Raw genomic sequence first — 21298 nt, forward strand, 5'->3', positions numbered from 1 at the left:
AGATTTCAGAGATGCAAAAAAGTGCTGCGTGTTAACAATAATCAGTAAAACAAAAGCTGCACAGCAAATCGCCAAATACCTAAAACAGTACTATTTTGAGTTTACAACCATACAGCTGCACTCATTGCATTTATTTCGTTTTAGAGTGATTGCTGCCCTCAGGTTCAGCTACGCTACATGTACATTATATTGGGACAGCTACATTTATTACTACTACGAAGCGAGCTCCATAAAGATGGGCTTTACATGGTTTGAAGTAGAAGATCTTGAGTGGCCTGTTGGAGAGATCTAATCTCAACTCATCAATATTTGACTTTACTTACAACCTTGTTGCTGAACGAGCACAAATCTCTAAAAGAAGCCTCTAGTGGAACATCTTCCCAGAAGAGTGGAGGTTAAAATCACAGCAAATGATCACACTAAATGTGAAATGGGATGTTCAAAAACACATACAAATCTTATAATCAGGTGTCCACAAAACTTTGTCCATGCTGTGGATAAAAATTTAGTTTAGATCTGTTTAGAACATACAGAAGAATATGCTTATTAAAGCCTATAGCTGTTTGAGGAACAATACAACCTTCACTCTGTATATTTGTTGAACTGGCACCATCACTCATCGTACTGTGCTGTATTGTTCGCACAAGTGCACTTGATATAGTCCTGTGTGTAGGTCTGCTTAGGGCTATTTGCTTGTTGAACATGGGGGGCATCAAGAACATGTCCCTCACTTCGCAGCGCAAACGTGAAGAAATAAAAAAAAATAGCAAAATGGCGAGTTCCGTAGCGAGCTAAATGCAGGATTACTTGTGAACACAGCGCAAGTCTGTAGTCACTTTTAATGTCTGAATAGTGGCATGTAAAACTTCCTCACTATGTGCCTTTAGGTCAAACGTACAGCCCAAAAAATAGAAACTAAAATGCATTTATAAAGGAAATAGCGTACTGCCTCGCTCCTGTAGACCCTGAGCTTTATGTTTTTGTTATTTACGCCAACACTAAGACCATTTGGCACACAGGCAACGTTTACTATAACATCCATAACACACTGGCTAATGTCAGGTAAAGCTCTGCAGTAAGCAGCACTAACTTCAGATCCCTTCAGGAGGCTGAGCTCACCGTCGCCTTTTAAATTCTGCTCTGCTCTGAGTAAGACAAAGTCGGATAATTCGCGGCGATCTGAAGCCCGTAGGACAAAATTCTAGCATCTTTGGTGTCAAGTGGGCAGAGTTATTCGCGTCTAAGTGGCAGGGTTTTGATGACGTATCGTCGCTGAATACATTCCCAAAATCTAGTAAAGGTATCATTTTGTGAACTAGAGCATGCAGTATCGCATTGTGGTGCTCTGAGACATGTGACAGTGCTGTAGCCGTTTTATTAATGGCTCTTTTATCATAAAAACAATCAGTGAAAACCCTAATGACGAAATTTTCCTAAAAAAATAAACAGGCGTGTTTTTCACGCCCTCGCATACGATGAGGCTACTTGTTGATGCAAGACGGAGACTAATCTTGAAGATCAATTACACACGGCTGCTCTGTTACTGCCCGACACTAACACCCGAGATGTGATGCAACTCGGAGTAAACGTGGGGAGAACGTGGATGAGGAGAGACACAAGGCGAACGACACGCGAGAGAGAGAGAGAGAGAGAGAGAGAGCGCGACTCCTGCTGCATGTGTGTACAAAAAACATCAATGAGCATAATTACAATCAATTACACAGAGAGAGAGAGAGAGAGAGAGAGAGAGAGAGAGAGAGAATCCTGCTGTGTGCATCGACAAAAACACTGAACATCAGTAAGGAACGAGAGAAAGAGACTCCTGCTGCATGCGTGTATAGAAACAATCAATGAGCATCATTACAATCATTTACAGAGACACAAAAAGAGAGACACAAAAGAGAGAGAGAGAGAGAGAGAGAGAGAGAGAGAGAGAGAGAGAGAGAGAGAGAGAGAGGAAAAAAAGAAGAACTGAAAGATCTAAATGCACAAATGCACACACAGCAAAACAAACAGGGAACATTTGAAAGCCAGATGGAAAGAAACTCCAAGAGAGAAAAGAGATGAAAGAGATGATGAAAGAGAGACGCTGGCTGCGTTGACTCACCGGTAAGCACGGCTTTGGCGGACGGCTCGGACAGGTCCAGCGCTGACTTGCCGTCGGTGTTGCGGATGTTGGCGTCGGCGCCGTGTTGGAGCAGTACTGTGCAGGGGAAACACAGACAGTAGCGTAACTCAGGCAGGCACAGGCTCGAGGCCAGCGCTCTCCTCGACATCCCGCTCGCACACACGCACACACACATCGCACAACAAGCGGGCAACGGACGAAGCGACACACAACGGGCCAGCAGAAAAGCCCATGTTACTTGAGCGCTGAGCTGCGAGATCGCGGGGAGGAGACGGAGACGAAGTCAGCTGATTTGGTGCGCTCAGATTTTTTATCTCCCGCTGCCAAGTGAGCAGCTCAACACAAACAGCGTCCACAGTCTCCAGCTGCCAGCGTGCGCATGCACACACACACACACACACACACACACACTCTCCCTCCTCAAAACACACACACACACACACACACACACACACACACACACACACACACACACACACACACGCTTACACGCGCTCGCTCTCCCTCTCACTAACTGTCTCTCTCAAAAAACAACACACGCAGTCGCCCGCTCGCGCGCGCACACACGCCTCCTGCCACCTCACCATCACTGCTAGTTAAAGGAAATTCCGACTGTACACAATGTTCCCTTTCACCCCAAATGTACTGCATCAGCCAAGACGCGTTCGGCGTCTGAATGTTTGCTCCACAAATGGCGCGCTCGCCTCGATTAGCATCTCGTTAACACCATTTCAGATCGCAAAGAAATTAGCCTATGTAAATAAAGCAAATTTCAATTTGAAAACATGTTGTGGCTCTAATAGGGGGCCATCACTCCTTCCTCCTTCTCAAACAAATGACTCTTTGTATTCATCTTCATTGATACCTAAAAAATATATATTAAAAATGTTCATACATTTACACAAACTCAAGAGCAAAATATTCAATAAGGAGAGTTTCCCCCTCCCCCCGAACAACAGCTTTTCAAAAATGCCACATTGCTTGCGTCAATCCTCCTGCAAAAAAAGGTACTTGTGTCCGGCGTGATAAATGAAAGCCGCAATGTCTGCGATGTGCGTGTGGATGCGTGTGCCGCGAGTCGTGTCTGAAACAGAGGTTTTTACCGCAGCATCACCACTATAACAGGGATTGATGAAAGGCTTTGTACGTATTGTGGATCTCGAAAGTTTTGCTGTTTTTTTTTTTTTGCAGCGCTGATGTGCTTCTGAACCTGTGGGCAACGCGAGACGTCGGGGCCAATTTACAGATCTCTGTTTTCTACACCCGCGCTTAATAATCTCCATGCGCACTATACGCCGAGTGCTTTAGAGACTGGGAACGGTGTGCCTGATCATCTCAACAGCTCTGTACAGACAACGAGAGGAAATCAAATTCACCTGAAGTCGATTTCTTCGTTTGGTCGGATGAGTGCGCAATGCGAACGTGATGATGACAATGCTGCTACAACAAGATATACGGCACTATGGCTGAAACGATTCCTAGAGCAATTCGTATACAAATAAACTGTTTTACCACGGACCATTATTATTGACACACCACCCCGGACCATTATTACTGACACACCACCCGCTAAACTCTGGAGCGCTCTGGGCAGGTAAACACTGGCTGCAGAATGCAAAAAATATAGAACGGGGAGAAAACAGCGAGGAGCGAGAAAAGATTCATATGCCCATTTCCACCACATTTATAAATTTCTTTTAAAAAGTTTGATTTCTTTTCCTGCCAATTCCGGCTTATTTTCAGCTAATCAGACAGCGTCACCCTCTATGAAGTGCCAGAAAGCTTTACACATTGAAAATAAAATGGGCTACAATCGATAGAATTGCATTGTATCAAACTAAACCTCTGATCCATGAAAAGAACTCTAACAATTCGGCTCAGGAGGAGACGGAAACAAGACCGATGAAGCAGAGGAGCCTTGTTAATACGCCAACGGACTTTTTTTTATGTGGTCAAACGATAGAATGTTTCAGAAGTTTGGGATCATTTCAAACTAAAGCATAAAAAAAAAAAAAACACGGTGCAGTGCATTTCCTCTGTGTGTGTGTGTGTGTGTGTGTGTGTGTGTGTGTGTGTGTGTGTGTGTGTGTATTTGAACTTTAATGTAATATGGCAATTAAATGCACCAAATCGGATTTCACAGATTGCAATTTCAGCAATAAAATGTAAATTTTTCTTAAAAAGAAAACAAATAACTCGTTCATTTTAAGAGACCCGTCTTATTTTCTCATATATCTAGCATTGCTCTTTAATTCAAACAAAAAAAAATACTCATTAGATAACTACAGCCCTTCTTACACAATCAATGTAGTGTTAGAAACAATCTTCTTTCTTCAAACCTCTACATGCTTAGTGATTCACACTTATATAATCTTAAACGCATGATCACACCTATTAATCTGCTCTTCTCAATCAGAGTACCACTCGTTCTTTTTCAGTCTAGAAGTTGCACACACCAGGTAATTCCACAAACCAAAAAGTAAGATGCTTCGATTTATTCACACTAAATTATAAGCAGATGTGCTATACATTTATTATTTAGAAAGTGCTAATGATATTTATACGTAGACTAATATCTGCTCGCTAAACAGTTTCTCAGGCGCATTCTTTCAGCAAAACTGCCACGTCACAACACTACGGAGACCGAGGCGTGTCCTGAGAGTCGCATACAATATAGATTAACATGGCAGAGGTAGAGCTGCATCGGTGCGTCAGTAATAATGGTCCGTGGGAAACACGGTGCCTCGGGTACGGGGATGTGGATCCCAACAATAAATGATGAGAGTGTATATCAGTGAGACGGCTTTGTCCTTTGATGCAGGTTTTTGCACTTTTTCATGCTCGGCTTTGCAGCTCGCTTTTACAACCCAAATCACAGTACGGGTTTGATTCGCCTTCTGCCTTCTGCTCTCACCCCCTTTTCACTGCAATACCACGGATCAGGTTTAAGACGTCACCTGGGTGCCTGTCCAAATAAACCGCACTGAACAGGAACGTGCACCAGGATTCCATTAATATGCATGTGTGAAATGAGTTTTCTTTCAACACCAAGACTCTAGGCAGCTCTTGCAACTTCTCATTGATAGGGAAAAAAAACAGCTCTCCACATTATCGTGATGCTGCTGGCGCTTCGGTGACTCATAGGTCATCTGTTACTCATCAAAAAATAAATGTAAAAAAAAATTGCAAAAACACACATTTCAGCTCAGTGGCGCTGTGAAATATGACACCTCGACACCAAAGCAGGACGCCTGGCTTTAAAGAAAAGAAGAAACATGAGGGGGTTTCGGAAGTTGCAGATGTGCTGCGACGCATTGGCTCTCTCGGTCGAACGAATGGGACTGCTGTGAGCACATCTGCATACACAACTGTCCTGAAAGTGTTGGGGTGACAAGCTGTCGAGTGGAATGAGCAGGATGACAGAGATGGGATGATTAAAATTCGCAGGCGTGCCTCCCACAGCCGGGCTATCCATCAGCCCTAAGGGTTAGGTGGAGAATCAGAAGCCTCACGTTAACCTTCGCCCTCGAACCACACACACACGAGTGGCAGGAATACAGAAGCAGGTCAATTAGTAGGCACTGCTGTTCAAGTGCTATGTGAAGCTCAAACTCTACACTGTTTTATTGTATAAACAGCATCACTAATATTTTTTTCAATAACAACAGTTCTGAGAGCAGCGCACCTACAAAGCGCAGGGTTCTATTGTTCATCGTTAAAAGTCTTGCTGTAGTACAAGCGGAACAAAACACTTCAGGACGTTTAGGAGACCCATTCACTTTATATAGAGCTGTATGACACAACTCAGTCATTATTTTTCCAGAACAAAACGACACTGCTGTGCCGTGTGCTTATTTATTTCTCATACGCAATAATCACGTGTGTATTTGACTTGAAGCCTGGTGCGAACGATGGATTAACTTGACTTGAAGCCTGGTGCGAACGACGCTTTTGGATTTAGTCTCTTTCGTTGTAGATTTTAGTTACATTTCGTCGTATATTTTACAATTAAAGCAACAGTTACACTTCATGTTACACTTCTGTGGCACTTTTTTTTGCTTCATTGACTCACATTCAAGACGTGCGATACAGCAGAAACAAGTTCCACGCGTCGCTGCGTTCCCGAAGGATCAAGTTTGGTGATCTCTGAATACTGATTATAGAACTGTCGCTGCATCTCCTTTTTATACTACATGACATCAATGCAATTTAAAATCAACATTTGAGGGGAAAAAAAAATAAATCAGCTGGTTTGACGTATCGGTGCATTTACATTTAACTAAAATTAGTCGGTTTTCTGGTTTACATAAAGTATATACGTGTTTGAGTGTGTGTGAGACACGTAAAAAATAATAATATGAACAAAATCAAAGGACCTGAAAGCTGTTGAACAGGTACAACAAACGCAAAACCCTGAAGGAGCACGGTTACTGGCTGCATCTTCTCCAGAGTCACAGTGTCATGAAGCTCAAGCTGCTGGAATCGTTCATCACACAGGCAGTAAAAAAAAAAAAAAAGCCCTGACATGTCCTTCCACTGAAACACTGCCACGGCCTCCATCAGCCTCATCCATCTTTCAACTAAAGACTGACATTAAACAGCGTCTGATTTTTTAAAATCCTCTCCAGCAGCTCTCTCTAGACCAGACTGGAGTTCCTGAACTGGAGCCTGGACGCGACGCTAATGAGCACGGGCATGATTTATTCATTAGCGCTAAAGAGCAGCGGTGAGTGAAGCACTCGGATCTGACAGATCTGATATGTTATAACTTAAAGTGATTCATTTTATGCACTATAACAAATTTTTTTTGCATTCCTGTGAAAAGTTTTTGCTTGAGCACTGCAACTGTGCCAAAGAGAGACAGGTATCAGTATCTTAACCACTTTTTTTTATCTGACATCTCAAATGTAAGTTATAATGGTCAGGTGTTTCGGTTAGCGTCTCACTTAGGGATTTCCAGCAACGTTCAAATGCCGCGATAATGAAAAATCCAGAGTAGAAATAGCCTTCCTGCATAGCAACCACCGAGCAACGTCTTACAAACCACCTGAGATACCATAGAACCTGCCTAGCAACAACCTAGCCACCACCAGTTACACATGACTAACAACTTGAGATGCCAGAGGAGTCGTCTGGCATCCCTAACCACCAGCAACCGCCTGGTACACCTGCAGAAATATATGTACCGTAACAAAGCAACAGCTAAGCAAAACCACAGTACTGCCTAGTGAATCTAAAAAAAAAAATACAGCTACAGCGTTTCTACAGCAACTACTAGCTTCTTAATAATCGAGATGTAAAGTACCACAATACCAACCTGTAACACCACAGCAATTACCTAGCAACCACCTGGAAGACCTTAGCAACAGCAGCGGATTGCTTACACTGCATATGCGCTCGAACTCACTTTCTTGGTTTTACTATCGATGTGTGAAGGGACTGAGTAGGGTTTTTACTGTTGGGATGTTCGCCAGCTGCCCCGCTCATAAAAACAAGGTTGAGGTGAACAAGCTCCTATGCTGACAGTGATGTACGAGACGGGGTGCTAAATCTGATTTTGTAGACCAAAAAAAAAAAGTGATGTCGAGCTGAAGCTTAAAAACAAAGTATGTTCTTGAAAGGAAAAAAAAACATTTCTAATGGTACATCTATTCAGCATTTTAATGTCTTGTGTTATTCCCTTCCCCTACAGGACACACGCTGCGTGATGGGAAATACAAACCCAGAGCTGCGGAGTCTGACTGAGAAAACGGTAAAGCTCTAATCTCTCTTCATTGCAGGGAACTCGTTTCTAAGAATAGTTGCAATAAAAACCGATATGGGAAATAAAGCAAATAGAGTGCATACGCAATTATAATATACCTGTAATGTGGCGATATTATAAGATTACCAGCATGTCAGTAAATTAGCATGTCATCACATGGCTTTGTGATTAGCTGTGTAGGTTCATCTTTGTAAACAGGAAGTGTTTGCCCTCTGAATCTCCTCTGGATATTTGAGCACTGAATCTCAGGTGACAGGCTTCAAATCTAGACAAATAGCCAGCTAACCCACTGGACAGGCGCAGGCTTTAGATCACAGATCTAATCATTTTAGCCAACCTAACATATCAGTAAGCTGAAGAGGAGCGTCAACGCAGAGGGAAATGGGTAAGAATTCAGATTGTAAAGACGGTGATTACTGTAAATCCACTCGACATCCTGTCGTTTTCTTTTTCAGGTGATCCACCTGCAATTGCAAAATCAACACCCTAATGTTCGACTGCGATGGACAGCAAAGACCACTATCCCGAACATAAGTAACAGGACCCCGGACTTTTCCAGCCACATGTTGTTCTTCCCCAAACACAAAGTTCGAGGCACACAATTGTAAAGAATGGCTTTGGACGCATTGAATTTCCACTTTACTTGAACTAGGAGACTCAAACCTGTTCCAGCATGAGCTCCATGAAGATGTGCTTCACATCGGTTGGAGAGGAAGATCTCGAGTGGGCTACTATTGAGCGCTGACTTCAGAAGTGGTTCTCTTTATAAAATGCAGCGCTGTACTAAAGTAAGAGAACCCTTTCGAACGTTTATTTAGAATTTAATGTTCATGTTAAACAGCATCAATTAAAATGTATTTTTAATCAAGAAGGCCATGCAGCAGTACTGTATATGTTCAGCATAAAACAAAGATAAAAATGTCATGGTTTTACATCTAAGAAAATCATATTTAAGGGAAAATGCATTTAAAAAAATCTCCAGCAGAATCTTTTTCAGTGTTGTAGATATTAAATGAAACATTGTTTAGTGAAGTTTTTTTAGGTAAATAATAAAAAAAATAAAAAACTGCACTGTAACAACAGCCTTCAGAACAGGTACCCTAATTATCTCAGGTGTCCAGACTTCAGATTTACCAGACAGTGTTTTGTTTTATTTAGTGTGTATAGACTCGTGTGCGTTCTCAATATCCCATTCCACATTTAGTTCCCGTTTGGTGTTATGATAAGAAGTCCTCTGCTGGGAAGATGTTCCACAGGAATTGACTGTGGCTCTTGTGCTTATTCAGCTATAATAAGGGTGTTAGTAAAGTCATACTGATGTAGGGTGAGGAGGCCTGGGTTGGTGTCAGAGCTCTATAGCAGGCCACTCAAGATCATCCACCCATGCGAATGATATCTTCAAGGAGCTGTCTGTGTGCACGGTGGCATTGTCCTGCTGGAACAGGTTTGAGTCTCCTAGTTGAATTGAAGGGGAAATGTAACGTTACCGTCACCAAGTACATTCTACACAATTGTGTGCCTCCACCATGCCGAAGCCGCAACATGGACTTCCATTTTTCTCTTATGTGCGCTCTTTTTATGCAAAGTGTTGCTCTTAATAAAAACAACAGCGCGAATTTATGGAAAGACGATTGCTGGAAGGTCTGAGGAAAAGACGGGGTACAGTTTTTTTGTCGTCTATACGGAGCATCTCATCACCCCTTCCTCCTCCAAAAAGCAAAATCGTGTGGATGAAGGTCTGTAGTGAGGACTGGTGGGAGCAGGTTGTATTGCTGAAGTTTATTGACCTGGAATGGAAACTAAACTTTCGCATGAGTCGCGGGTCATTAACGCGTTTGTGTGGTCTGGTAGAAGGATCTATGGCCCCGGAAGTAAAGGCTGGGAGAAATCCAATTCCCCTTATTATGCGTGTCGCGGTAGTATTATACCAGCTGTGCGTGATACCATGTTGCTGTGAATCGTTTTGCTTTTTGACGACCCCTGACCTCTTGACGTGATGACGTAGATACGAAGTAATCAGTTTAGCCGTTTACATAGCAGAACTTTTATTTTGTTCGGTTTATAGAAAGGTCTATCCCAAACCTTTCACACCAATTACAATTTTATTTAGTTCAAGAGGGCGTTTTCAATCCGATTGAGGTGTTTACATGGATCATTTTCATTCGGATTGGACTTTTAAACCGATTACAATGCTCCGTGTAAACGCACCTACTGACAGGAAGAATAATTCTGCACTGGGGTGTGTTTTCATATTCGGGTATTTATAAAAGTGTGTTCTTGTTCAGCATTAGTCTGGGATCATGCAACACTTCCAGCATGCAAAATGTCTTCAAACACCTGATGAGAACTGAATATGACAATATTAATCCTAGCAACCATCTGGAATTCCATAGCAAGATCCACTTAAAATACCATAGCAACATCCTAGCAACCATTTGGAATTCCATAGCAACATCCAATTAGAATACCATAACATCCTAGCAACCATTTGAAATTCCATCGCAACATCCACTTAGATCAGAGCAACATCCTAATAACCATAGCAACATCCTAGCAACCACTTGGATGACCACAGCCACACAAACAACTAAAGTAATATTCTAGCAAACACATGAAATTCCATAGAATCATTCCAGCACCAAAGCGACGTCGTAGCAACCACTTTACAACACCAAATGAGATACAATATCAAACAACTATATTTATTTACAAATAGATGGTATGTAAATGTTAGACATTACTACATTAAATTAAAATAATGCAATCCCAGAAAAAGAAAATATAACATAAAACTGCAACACGGACACATAATTTTAAAAACAATGCTTACAAAACTGGCAAGCAAACACACACACACACACACACACACACACACACACACACACACACACAGAAAACGTACAGGTTAAAAAGCAATGTTGTATTTGTTAAAATGAAGACTGGACTCATGACCCACAGAAACCAATTAAAAATAAATAAATAAATAAATAAAAAGCATCACCACAGCGCAGTAAAGAACTGATTAATTTTCCAAGCAGCGTGTAACACAAAAAAAACGTGCTAATCAAGAAAAATGACACATGGTTAACCCTTATTGAAAACTGCTCCTCAAGCAAAACGGTGAGAAATTAAAGCCATACATCTCCTGTACGTCCTGAGACACTTCGTTAAGTACCGTATTATCTGGACTATAAGCCACATGACAAATTCTGCCTGGTTAGAAATGGAAAAGAATATTAGGTGGTATATAATATATATTATATATATATATATATATATATATATATGAAATGTTTGCAGAGCATTTAAATTGCCAGAAGTCCACACCACATATATGGTTAGTCAGACGTTTTACACTGCTTTGGAATACTCCTTTTCATTTTGTTGACAAATAGGATTCTGCGTTGTTGAAGCACAAAGCGAACAGCATTATGTACATTCCGGCTCCGTCCATAGAAATCCGGACAGATGTGAGAACTGCATTTTCCTGCATTCTTATACTGCGCATGCATAGAGACCTAAAAAACTTTGCTCCGCGTCATTTCTGCATCGTTCCTTTCGTTCGGGTTGAAAATATAATCTGGGACGTGTCCACTTTCTTGCTTGCTTTTGAGTTGAATGGGTCACGTGACGGCGTCACGAAGCTAAAAATGCTCCATTGTTTTTAAACATCTCTGCGTTCGTAGTCCACACTACTACTAGTTTACATTGCCCTAAAAAAAAACATGCAGTAGCTCAGAAAAAGCTGAAACAAATTTATCGAGATGAATGTGGACGTCGTCGCTTAAAAAGTAGCATATAGAAGAACACATAAATTACTATTAGCGTATAGTGAAAATAACAATAAGACATCATGCTCTAGTTCTCAAATTTAGGGTCAGGAGGGATTTAAATCTATGCTAGTTTACATATATGATTTAATTTCATTATTACATGTATAATGAAAACGTATGAGCTCACCGAAATGCTGCAGTTGCTGCAGACCGGCAAAAGTCAACAAATAAATAATACAAAATAAATACTTGAAAGTTTTTATTCTTCCTGTGCAGCCCGGTATCAAATGGAGACCCCCTGCCCTAGAGGACCAAGTGCTCTCAACTAACTGTCTGTAAAGTATGCCATGTCCTTAAACCTCCCTAAAATCGGACATTACCTATGAGACACATGCATTAGACTCTATAATAGTAACTGACTGCATGTGTCTCATAGGTCAAGTCTAACGATCAAGTTAATATATTGTTTAGGCAAACCGTATATATATTTAAATATATCCTGATAATATGTACAACCTAAGATTTTAAAAATTTTATCCTGATTAGATGAAATAAAGGTGGGCGTGGAGGAGAGAGGGCCTCTCGTGAGGAGGAGGTTGTTCTCATTCGCTGTATCTTCAGAGGCAGCGTGCAGCTACAGTAAAAGTTTTTTTTATTTGTCACAAACTTCCAATTTGTTCTCACTAACAGGATTTCTTTCACCAGCATGCTTCCTTCTTAGCTTTCAGCTAACGTTTAGAAACAAAACAGTTTAGACATTGCACATTAGCACCAGTGTGCTGCTTCAAAAGCAAAACAAACACCAAACTATTCTTGGCTGATGAGCTACATTTGGGGAAATCTGGACTTTAGTTAGTACTTCAAGTTAGTAAGAGTCTCTTACCTATGCACACGTCGATTTTGCCCTTGATGGCGGCCTCGTGGAGCGGCGTGTAGTTCCAGTTGTCTCGGGCGTTGGGGTCGGCACCCTGGCACAGCAGCAGACTAACCACCTCGGCATGGCCAAATGAGCAGGCGTTGTGAAGCGGGATCAGACCGCCATCGTCCCGGGCATGCACGTTTGCTCCCGTCTGCAGAAGATGCTCCACTACGTCCTTCCTTCCGAAACCTGAGGGAAAAGGTACACATTATAAACTGTATGTCGGATCATACGTGCACCATCAAACTAACACACATGCCTGATTACAGTGATGTTACGTTCTCAGAAGGCCACTTAACCCCGTGCCTGGTTATGGTTAACCGGGTTACCACAGAAACCGCCCAAACCAGCTGGGACTTTCATTTGTTGATCGTCAAAAACGAGTGAAGTGACGCAAACAAGTCTTCCAGAGCAGTGACGTGAGCGTGCCGAGAAAAACGTCAGTCCGGTTCTGTGAGCACGCGGTTAAATAACTTCCAGTTTAACATGACAACTTTCTACATGATGAACTAATCAAGATCACAGAGACAAGCCAAGGAACATCTGAGACAAAACCCGTCTCATCTGTGAGTGAACACAAATTCAGACACGAATCAGGAACGTTTCCACATTCCAAGCTGCGTGCTTCCAATATACAAGCATTTATTATTAATATAAACCCGGCCTACATTCCAACAACTCGTTTGATCCTCGTTCCCCATCACACACTTTCAACTGAACTTCTTGTACTAATCTTCCATTGAAGACAGGATGGAGACACAGGATTCAATTACGCTTCACGCTCTCCTCTTCACGCCTGGGTTCAGATTGGACAGGAGACAATATGACGAAAAGGTGCTACAATGTCTGGTCCTAAACTTGGACTTTTATTATTATTAGATTTGATTCGTCTTTATTGTTAGTGCACAAGTTACGGTACAAGTCAACAAATGCAGTTAGCATCTAACCAGAAGTGCATTGATAGCAGTGTAAAATATTTACATATGCACAGATATAGTAAGACAATGATATATAATATATAGTTTTACAGTATCTACAGAGTTTAAAGTAGGAGTGACCCGCGAATAGTGAAAGATTTAACACTTCGATAGGAGGAACCTGATTCGACTACCGATCTGACAGTCGAATCTTCGCAGTGGTGCTATAAACGAGGCTCATGCTATTTTGGTTTGTTTAATGTCTGATTTCACGATCGATGGCATGATTGAAATTGCTTCATACGAGCGCATGTTGGAAAGACTGCATAGCGAGGAAGAACATGGGATTATTTTTGGCTGCATATAAAAATTTTTGAATAAGTGAAGGACTGATTAACAACTTTCATTTCCATGTGCTTTTATTATGATTGTATTCCACTGATAGTGAGTATTGGCTGAATGTGTAACAGCAAAGAAAAAGCATTATTGAATGCGGTGTTGATGTACTTTGGTGTTTTGACTGTTCAAAAAAGTTAAACGACCAAATAAAAAATGCCTGATTTCACATAAAATTACTAGTTTTCTCCCTATAAGTTCAAAAACAGTCCTTTATGATAAGGCTGTAAAAAATGTGAAAAGAAAAAGAGTTTTGAATAAATATTTTTTACGTGCGTGAGCCGTGACTGATCCAGAAGCATCTTTTCAGCAGGGACTTAAATACAGGAATCCCCCGTTTATCATGGTGGTTACGTTCCAAAACTGCCCGCGATAAACGGACACCACCCCAAAATTGCTATTTTATGTATACGGTACTGTATTAACATTTTACTTCTACGAAAAACATCAAAACAATTCCCTAAAAGTTTTCAGTGAATCGTGCGATCCGCGAGAGACCGGGAAAATCAGCCAAACTAATGAGTTATGTGGCAAATGCAATTCCGCAATAAACCCGGGGGCACGAGATTCTGTATTTAACAATTTCTAGGCAATTGGGGGAAATTACATTTCTGCCTGTTTTTCAGTGCAACAATGTTGTGCTGAGCAATTTAGCTGATTCATGTTGATTTGCTGACATGGGAACTGAAAACAGTGTCTGTGGTTGTTTCCTTATTTTTTTAGTTTACTGATCCGAAGTGTTTTTATTCATTTTCTTTTGTATCTTGTATCTGTGATGTTCGCCGTGGCTTAAAAATGTTATGAGAAATCGGTGAACGAATGTTTATCCACATTGCCTTTCTTTTAAACTTTAAAATTGCATTGTGAGTTTCGCCTTTCACTTAACAGGCAGTTTCATTCGCTTTATTAGAAAGTTGTCTGTGTTTTTGTATGAACCCCAACACACACACGACGTGACAATTCTGATTTAAATTCTGATTCATGGCAAGAATCCTTGACTACTAGACCAGTGTTTTAAACATGAGAAAGCAAAGACAGTAGGTACACATGATGTGCATGTTTTTAAGTTTGGAAAAGAGCAGAGTAAATCTGAGGGAACTGTACAGTAATGTTGGGGTGGCCGCCGCCTCCACCCCCATCGAATTCAACCCTAAAATGTGTGTTTATTTAGTACATTAGTCAAAATAATTATTCTACCTACACAATGTATAGTTTGTAAACCAGTAAAAAGTATTGAACTAAAACGCTGAAACTGGTTTTAGAAAACAGACATGTAACTGAATCTCAGCTGTTTGGGAGCGAGCCAGCGGACTGTTGGGATTAGCGTTAGCTCGCTAACTAGCAGAGAATTACCCCTGGGGGGTAAAACAGGGGCTGTAATGTCGTTTACCTGCAGCAAAGTGCAGCGGAGTGGATTTGCGCCCGGCCATATCTTTAGAGTTAACATTGACCGAGTCCACAAGCCGCTTCACCCGAGACACGTCTCCATTCCTGCAGGCCTCAAAGAGCTCCCGAAAAGCGCCGCTACTCGCGCAGGTCCCCGTCGGACTCGTGCTGGGTGAATCCGGGCTGGAGGCTCCGGTGGTGCTCGGGGAGCTAGCGCTGCTAGTGCTGGTGCTGCTGCTGCTAGTGCTGCTAGCACTGCGGAGCGGAGCTGGGGAGGAAGAGGAGGAGGCCGCGCTCGGGTCCGCATCTCCAGCGGCGTCCTGTTCGCCTCCAACCGCTGCTGAAAGACTCGCCACGCCGGCGCCCGGAGGGGATCCAGGCGGGGTGAGGGAACTAGAGGCAATACGCGGAGGGGAGGATAAACTCTGGTGTTGCTGCTGAGAAGCGCGACGAGACGTCGCCATGTTTTTTTTTTTCCACCACAATCCCTCTGCTAGCAACAAAAACAACAATCTAGGATGAGGGAACTTCCGGGAAGTGTTGCGGCCAACTTCCGGTTTGCACGCGCATGTGGCGCCATGTGATAGCAAATATACCCAGGATTTGATTCCAATCAGAAGATACCAGAGCAAATACTTTATAAGAAGCCAATCAGAAATGCAGGATCACCTGTCACCAAATAATGTCATAGATTGACTTCCATATTAATTGAATGTATTATTATTTCCATTTCATTTGCACAACGTGTTTCATGGAAAATTACGTGTTAAATATCATTGTAGGTGGGAAGTGATGAAGTACAAATAATTCGTTGCTGTACTTAAGTAGCCTTTTTTCGTATCATTACTTCACTATTTTTTGGACAACCTTTTACTTTCACTCATTACATTTCTTTACACAAATATGTGTACTTTCTACTTCTTACATTTTCAAACCAGTATTTTTTTTTTTTTTTTTTTTTTTAGTCTTTATCAATATTTTTTCGTCTCATCGTGCACCGTTTTCAGCCAATCAACCTATTTCTTGTCATTGCACGGCTTTTTCAATCTACCACTGTTGTCTAGATTACAAAGCTAACAATGAGCAGAAGGCAACAAGAAGTTTGGGTTAACATGGATGAGACAGAGGGAGTCAGCGATGAAAACATGACTGAGAACAGAGACATTCCTGATCATTATCATCTTTTCTCTGCTTGGGTTCTATATAGTGGTTGTTTAGCCTGGATACCTTCATTAGATAACAACTTTTGAAATTCTTTTGTATCAATGAGTGTTTTAAAACATAAGTATCTGTACTTCTACTTCAGTTAAGGATATACGTCATTTTGTCATTTCTGCTTGTAAGTATATCTCTGATCATATCAGTTTCTTCTCCTATATCAGTCAATGTGTAATAAAAAAAACAGCTATTACATTCACACAAATTTTGTTTAGCTTATGGAGTTTGCTCCAGACCTGTTTTGTGAGCTCTGACTATTGTGCTCTCTGACCATCAAATCAAAGGCCATGAAAATGGCATCTTTATTGGACCCCTGCTAGATGGCTCTAAATCTTATTGATCAAAGCATCAGCTTTACAAGTACGACATGTACTTTAAGCTACATCCACTCGCATTGTTCATTCTTTAGGCCTCACGCAGATTTCTTTGACCCTGGGAACACATGATGTGATGGCTGAAATATGACTGGATAGAAGCTAACCTAAGAAGCAGCACAAACAAGAGAAAAGCTATAAAATGAAGAGAATAGACTTGGGGAAAATTCAATACGTAATAATGGAAAAAAATGTAAACAGCAGAGAAGGTCTTGCTGGCCCTAATGGCCATCTGCTCCTTAACACAGAATATAGTTCAATAATGGAAGCACTTTGGTCACAAACTTTGAAATTGCTTTAAACAGCACAGATAAAATTAAGTAGTGGTAATGAAATGTGATCACTGAAAACCACTGGAAAAAGTCCAAAGTAGTCCAAACAAGTGAAACAAAATGGTTAGTGGAAACAATGGTGATTAGTTATTGGCCATTGGGCATGATGATGGTGGTCAGTGATTCGTTTTGAGGTACAATAGTGATAAATAATTGACCATTACAACTGAACTTTTGCTATATCTCTACAAGGACGGTTTTAATTGCCGGATATGTGGACCGCTAAGGTAATCAGACAAAAAATCTACTGAACTGCTCTGGGATCAACTGGATCCCGAGTTAAGAACGGATTCTCCAACTAACAAACAACACCTTTGGCAAGTTTTACTTTTTTTAGCTGAATTTTAGAGGAACTAACTCTGCCCTTTTGGGCAGAGTAAAAAAATAAAATAAAACAGGGATTCGTCAGGGTCATTCAACAAACTTTGTACACTGAGCAAATCTAGTTTGTAGAAGTCTCCTATTCATCTTCTACAAATGTAAACTTATTGCCTTCTAACCCTAGGTGGTCCACTCTACCTATAATTAACGTTTTTTTTTCCATACAATGAGACAATGTTTACTTAATAGCTAAAGCTACAGGCTACTGAAAAGAAGGTTGTGAGTTCAAATCTTGATTATGCTTAACAGCCAGTTTTCGGGCCTTGGAGAAAACCAATTAACTTTCAGCTGTTGAAATGTAAATCAATCAGAATAAAGGCATTGGTCAAATAAATGAATGCAATAGACTGGTGTCTCCTCCAGGGTGTATCCCTGCATTGTGCACAGTGTTTTTCTGACACCACCCCCAACAAACACACGCGCACACACAGAGAGAGAGAGAGAGAGAGAGAGAGAGAGAGAGAGAGAGAGAGAGAGAGAGAGAGAGAGAGAGAGAGAGAGAGAGAGAGAGAGAGAGAGAGAGAGAGAGAGAGAGAGAGAGAGAGAGAGAGAGAGAGAGAGAGAGATACCCAAGGCAAGGCCTTTAGTACAGATTCATAAATAAATAAATAAATGAAGAGTCCCAACTTCACATTATCAACTCAATCACCTTTGTGCTAAAATCAGAGGTCAAACTGACTTTGTGTCAGGTGGGGGAGGTCTGCTTTTTTTTTTTATAATGCAAAAAAATTTCTTATATGGAGATCAAAACATATACAATGCCTTTAATTACCTTTATTGCCCTTTACACCACAGTGCACTGGAATTTCCACATTGTTCTTGGTTGATAGATAGATAGATGGCACACCATGCTGTCAGGTTTCGGATCTCTTCCCTGTAGGCCGATTCATCGTTGTTGCTAATCTGGCCGACCACGCTGGTGTCATCTGCATTCTTTATGAAGATGTTGGAGTTATACAGAGGAGCAGTGTCGTGGGTGAACAGGGATTAGAGTAGTGGGCTCAGAACACAGCCTTGTGGGATGCCAGTGTACAGAATGAGAGTTGAGGAAACCTGTTTGCCCAACCTAGCAGATTGAGGTCTGTTGGTGAGAAAGTCCAGAATCTATCTGCAATCTACTGAGTTTAGTGATCAGTACAGTGGAGAAGACTGTATTGAACGCAGAGCTAAAGTCAATGAACAGCATTCTGATGTAGGTGTTGTTTTTATCCAGGTGGGTGTGAGCTGAATGAAGAGCTGTGTAAACTGCATCCTCTGTCGACCTGTTCTTGCATACTGGTGTGGGTTTAGTGTAGGTAGGCCCACAGTGAGGTGATTCAGGACTAGTTTCTCAACGCACTTCATAACAATAGGGGTGAGTGCAACTGGGCGAAAGTCATTCAGGTATTCGGCAGCTAAGTGCTTAGGCACTGGTTTGATGGTTGTAGTCTTCAGGCATGTAGGAACTGTGGCTTAAGCCAGTGACAAGTTGAGAATGACAGTGAAAACCTGTGCCAGTTGTCCAGCGCATGCTCTGAGAACACATCCCGGTATTCCGTCCGGGCCAGCTGCATCCACTCTGATAAACGTTGAATAGACGTTCGTTGTGGAGAGTGAGAGTGAACTGTGAGCAGTAGAAGAGTCAGCGGTTGAGGTGAAATGTCCTATGCCTTGATCGAAACAAGCAAAAAAGTGATTGAGTTCGTCCGGTAGGAAGGCACTGCTGGTTGGTTGAAAACGAGGTGTTAGTTTGTTGTCTGTGTTGGTCTGGATGCCTTTCCACATGCGTCTGGGGTCAAAGTTGTGGAAGTGCTCTTCTATAGGGAGTTTGAATGTGATCTTGGCTCTCCTGATGCCTCTTTTCATGTTGGCCCTGGCTCTGTTGTAATCCTCTGCGTTGCCAGATTTAAAAGCAGCATCTCTTGCATTCAACAGGACACGGACTTCAAAGTTCAGCCACAGCTTCTGATTAGGAAAGCATTTTACATGTTTGACGGTTGTGACATTGACAATGCACGTGTTGATATGGTCCAATAGACATAGATGTGACTGTTTATGTCACATGAAACTATATTTATTTCTGGACATAATGTCCTACAATTAAAAATATAAAATATAAATATTTGTCATGACATATTTGTCAAACATTTCATGATGCTGTCCAGCTCTAAAAACACTTCAGATTGTATTTGGTTTTGGGCAGCATATGAAAAGGAAAGCTAAGAGTCCTACAGCCCTCCATGTCAGGTTTACACTATGATGATGAGAAGGGTAACTATCAATAAGTAATTAGTAATTATTTGTCATAATCTACATATCGGCAGCTGGATAGACAGGCAGATTGTTTTCAGATTTCTTTGTCAGTTCTGCATGTTGGTGTATTTGTAGATGTCTCTGAAAAAAAGAAAAAAATGTAAAAAATAAAACATGGCAAATAATCTGTTCATTTGTATTTATATACTGAACTCAACAGGTTCTTCTTTATCTTATGTAATGACTATTATTTACAAATGTCATGCTTTTAGTTTTCTTTCTACAATATTCTGAAGTGTCTACTGTGCTTACACTGAAGACTGTACACAAGTATATTTCAGTACAGCAAAACAACACAGTGATGTTATACACTGGCTGAGCAAATGAACTGTGAACTGTGAAAAAAAACCACCTCAGTGAATTTTAGTTTTATAGTAATTTTGTAGTAGTCTTATACGAAGCTATTGATTTTTAAATAAAATACACATAAGATTTCTTCACGCTATGAGCAAGTTATCAGACAATCAGTCATCCCAGGTAATCAGCTTGGCATGTTTTGACAGACCTTTGTCGTGAAGGCTTTCTATTAATAGAAGTCACATGCAGAAGCATAGTTCAAAGTCTCTGGTTGTTTCTGGCAAGCAGCTATTTGTAAAACAACATCACTTGTCTCCTTGAACTTCATTAAGCAAACCATCTATCCCTGACCAAATATTGACCAATCCAGCACAACTGGCCTCAGGCAGCAGTGTGCTCCAATAGATGATGAAATATGCAGAAATATCCAAATTCTTTGGTGAAAAATTATTGTTTTTTTATTTATTAAAAAATGTTCATTGCCAAATGTTTGTTTGCTTGCTCTGATGAGAGTCAAGCTGAATGGATGGACTCACGTTCCTAATTTGCCATCTTAATTGCAGTCCAAATATGACCACGACTTACATAACAGCTGTGCTGACGTGACATTTTTCAGATTTTAGATGTATTAAGTCTCTTCTTCTTATGAGGAATTTGACTTGTGTGAAGCTTTTTAAATTCTATAAAGTCTAAAGCAAACACTGGCCTAAATAAAATCAAACACTACCCAAATTCCATCACCGATGATATGTTTGATGCCTGTCATTTGTTTCTTTTCTTTTTTGCACTTGAGCCAGAAGGCTAATGCAAGTCATGAAATGCATCATTGAAAAACATTCTAGAATGCTCCACCCACATTCAGTTCTTTGGTAATGTCAGATTTTTGGACACATTGGTACTTCCTGGCAATATGAGCACTGTTGTGCCTTAAAATTGAATGCTGGAACATGATGGGGTGGCATTTTGTATAAAATTAATTCTAAAATTAAAGATGGCTCTTTAGCAGAAAGTCGATAGTTGTATTTGGAATGTAAGTAATTTTGCAATGTAAGGTATATCGGTTGTTTATAATCTAATGCCAATTTCCCATGACCTGTAATTACATAATCAATCTGTAATCA

At 41.0% G+C, this 21298-nt stretch overlaps 1 protein-coding gene across 3 annotated transcripts in view; it reads right to left on the bottom strand.

Moving 5' to 3' along the window:
- Positions 1-15864, bottom strand: part of tnksa (tankyrase, TRF1-interacting ankyrin-related ADP-ribose polymerase a) — a 99581-nt gene extending 83717 nt beyond the window's left edge. For 2 of the 3 annotated variants that reach the window (XM_046867534.1, XM_046867532.1), the window contains exons 1-3: positions 15288-15863; positions 12549-12773; positions 2108-2203 (exon numbers count right to left, since the gene is read on the bottom strand). In XM_046867534.1, coding sequence (XP_046723490.1) covers positions 2108-2203; positions 12549-12773; positions 15288-15747 — 781 coding nt within the window. In that variant the 5' untranslated portion in view covers positions 15748-15863. Of the gene's footprint in view, positions 1-2107; positions 2204-12548; positions 12774-15287 lie in introns of all 3 variants that reach the window. The other variant, XM_046867533.1, reaches the window with a different exon arrangement.
- Positions 15865-21298: the final 5434 nt, after the last annotated feature.

This window comes from Silurus meridionalis, chromosome 15 (assembly GCF_014805685.1).
Source record: "Silurus meridionalis isolate SWU-2019-XX chromosome 15, ASM1480568v1, whole genome shotgun sequence".
Classification (NCBI taxonomy): Eukaryota; Metazoa; Chordata; class Actinopteri; order Siluriformes; family Siluridae; genus Silurus; species Silurus meridionalis.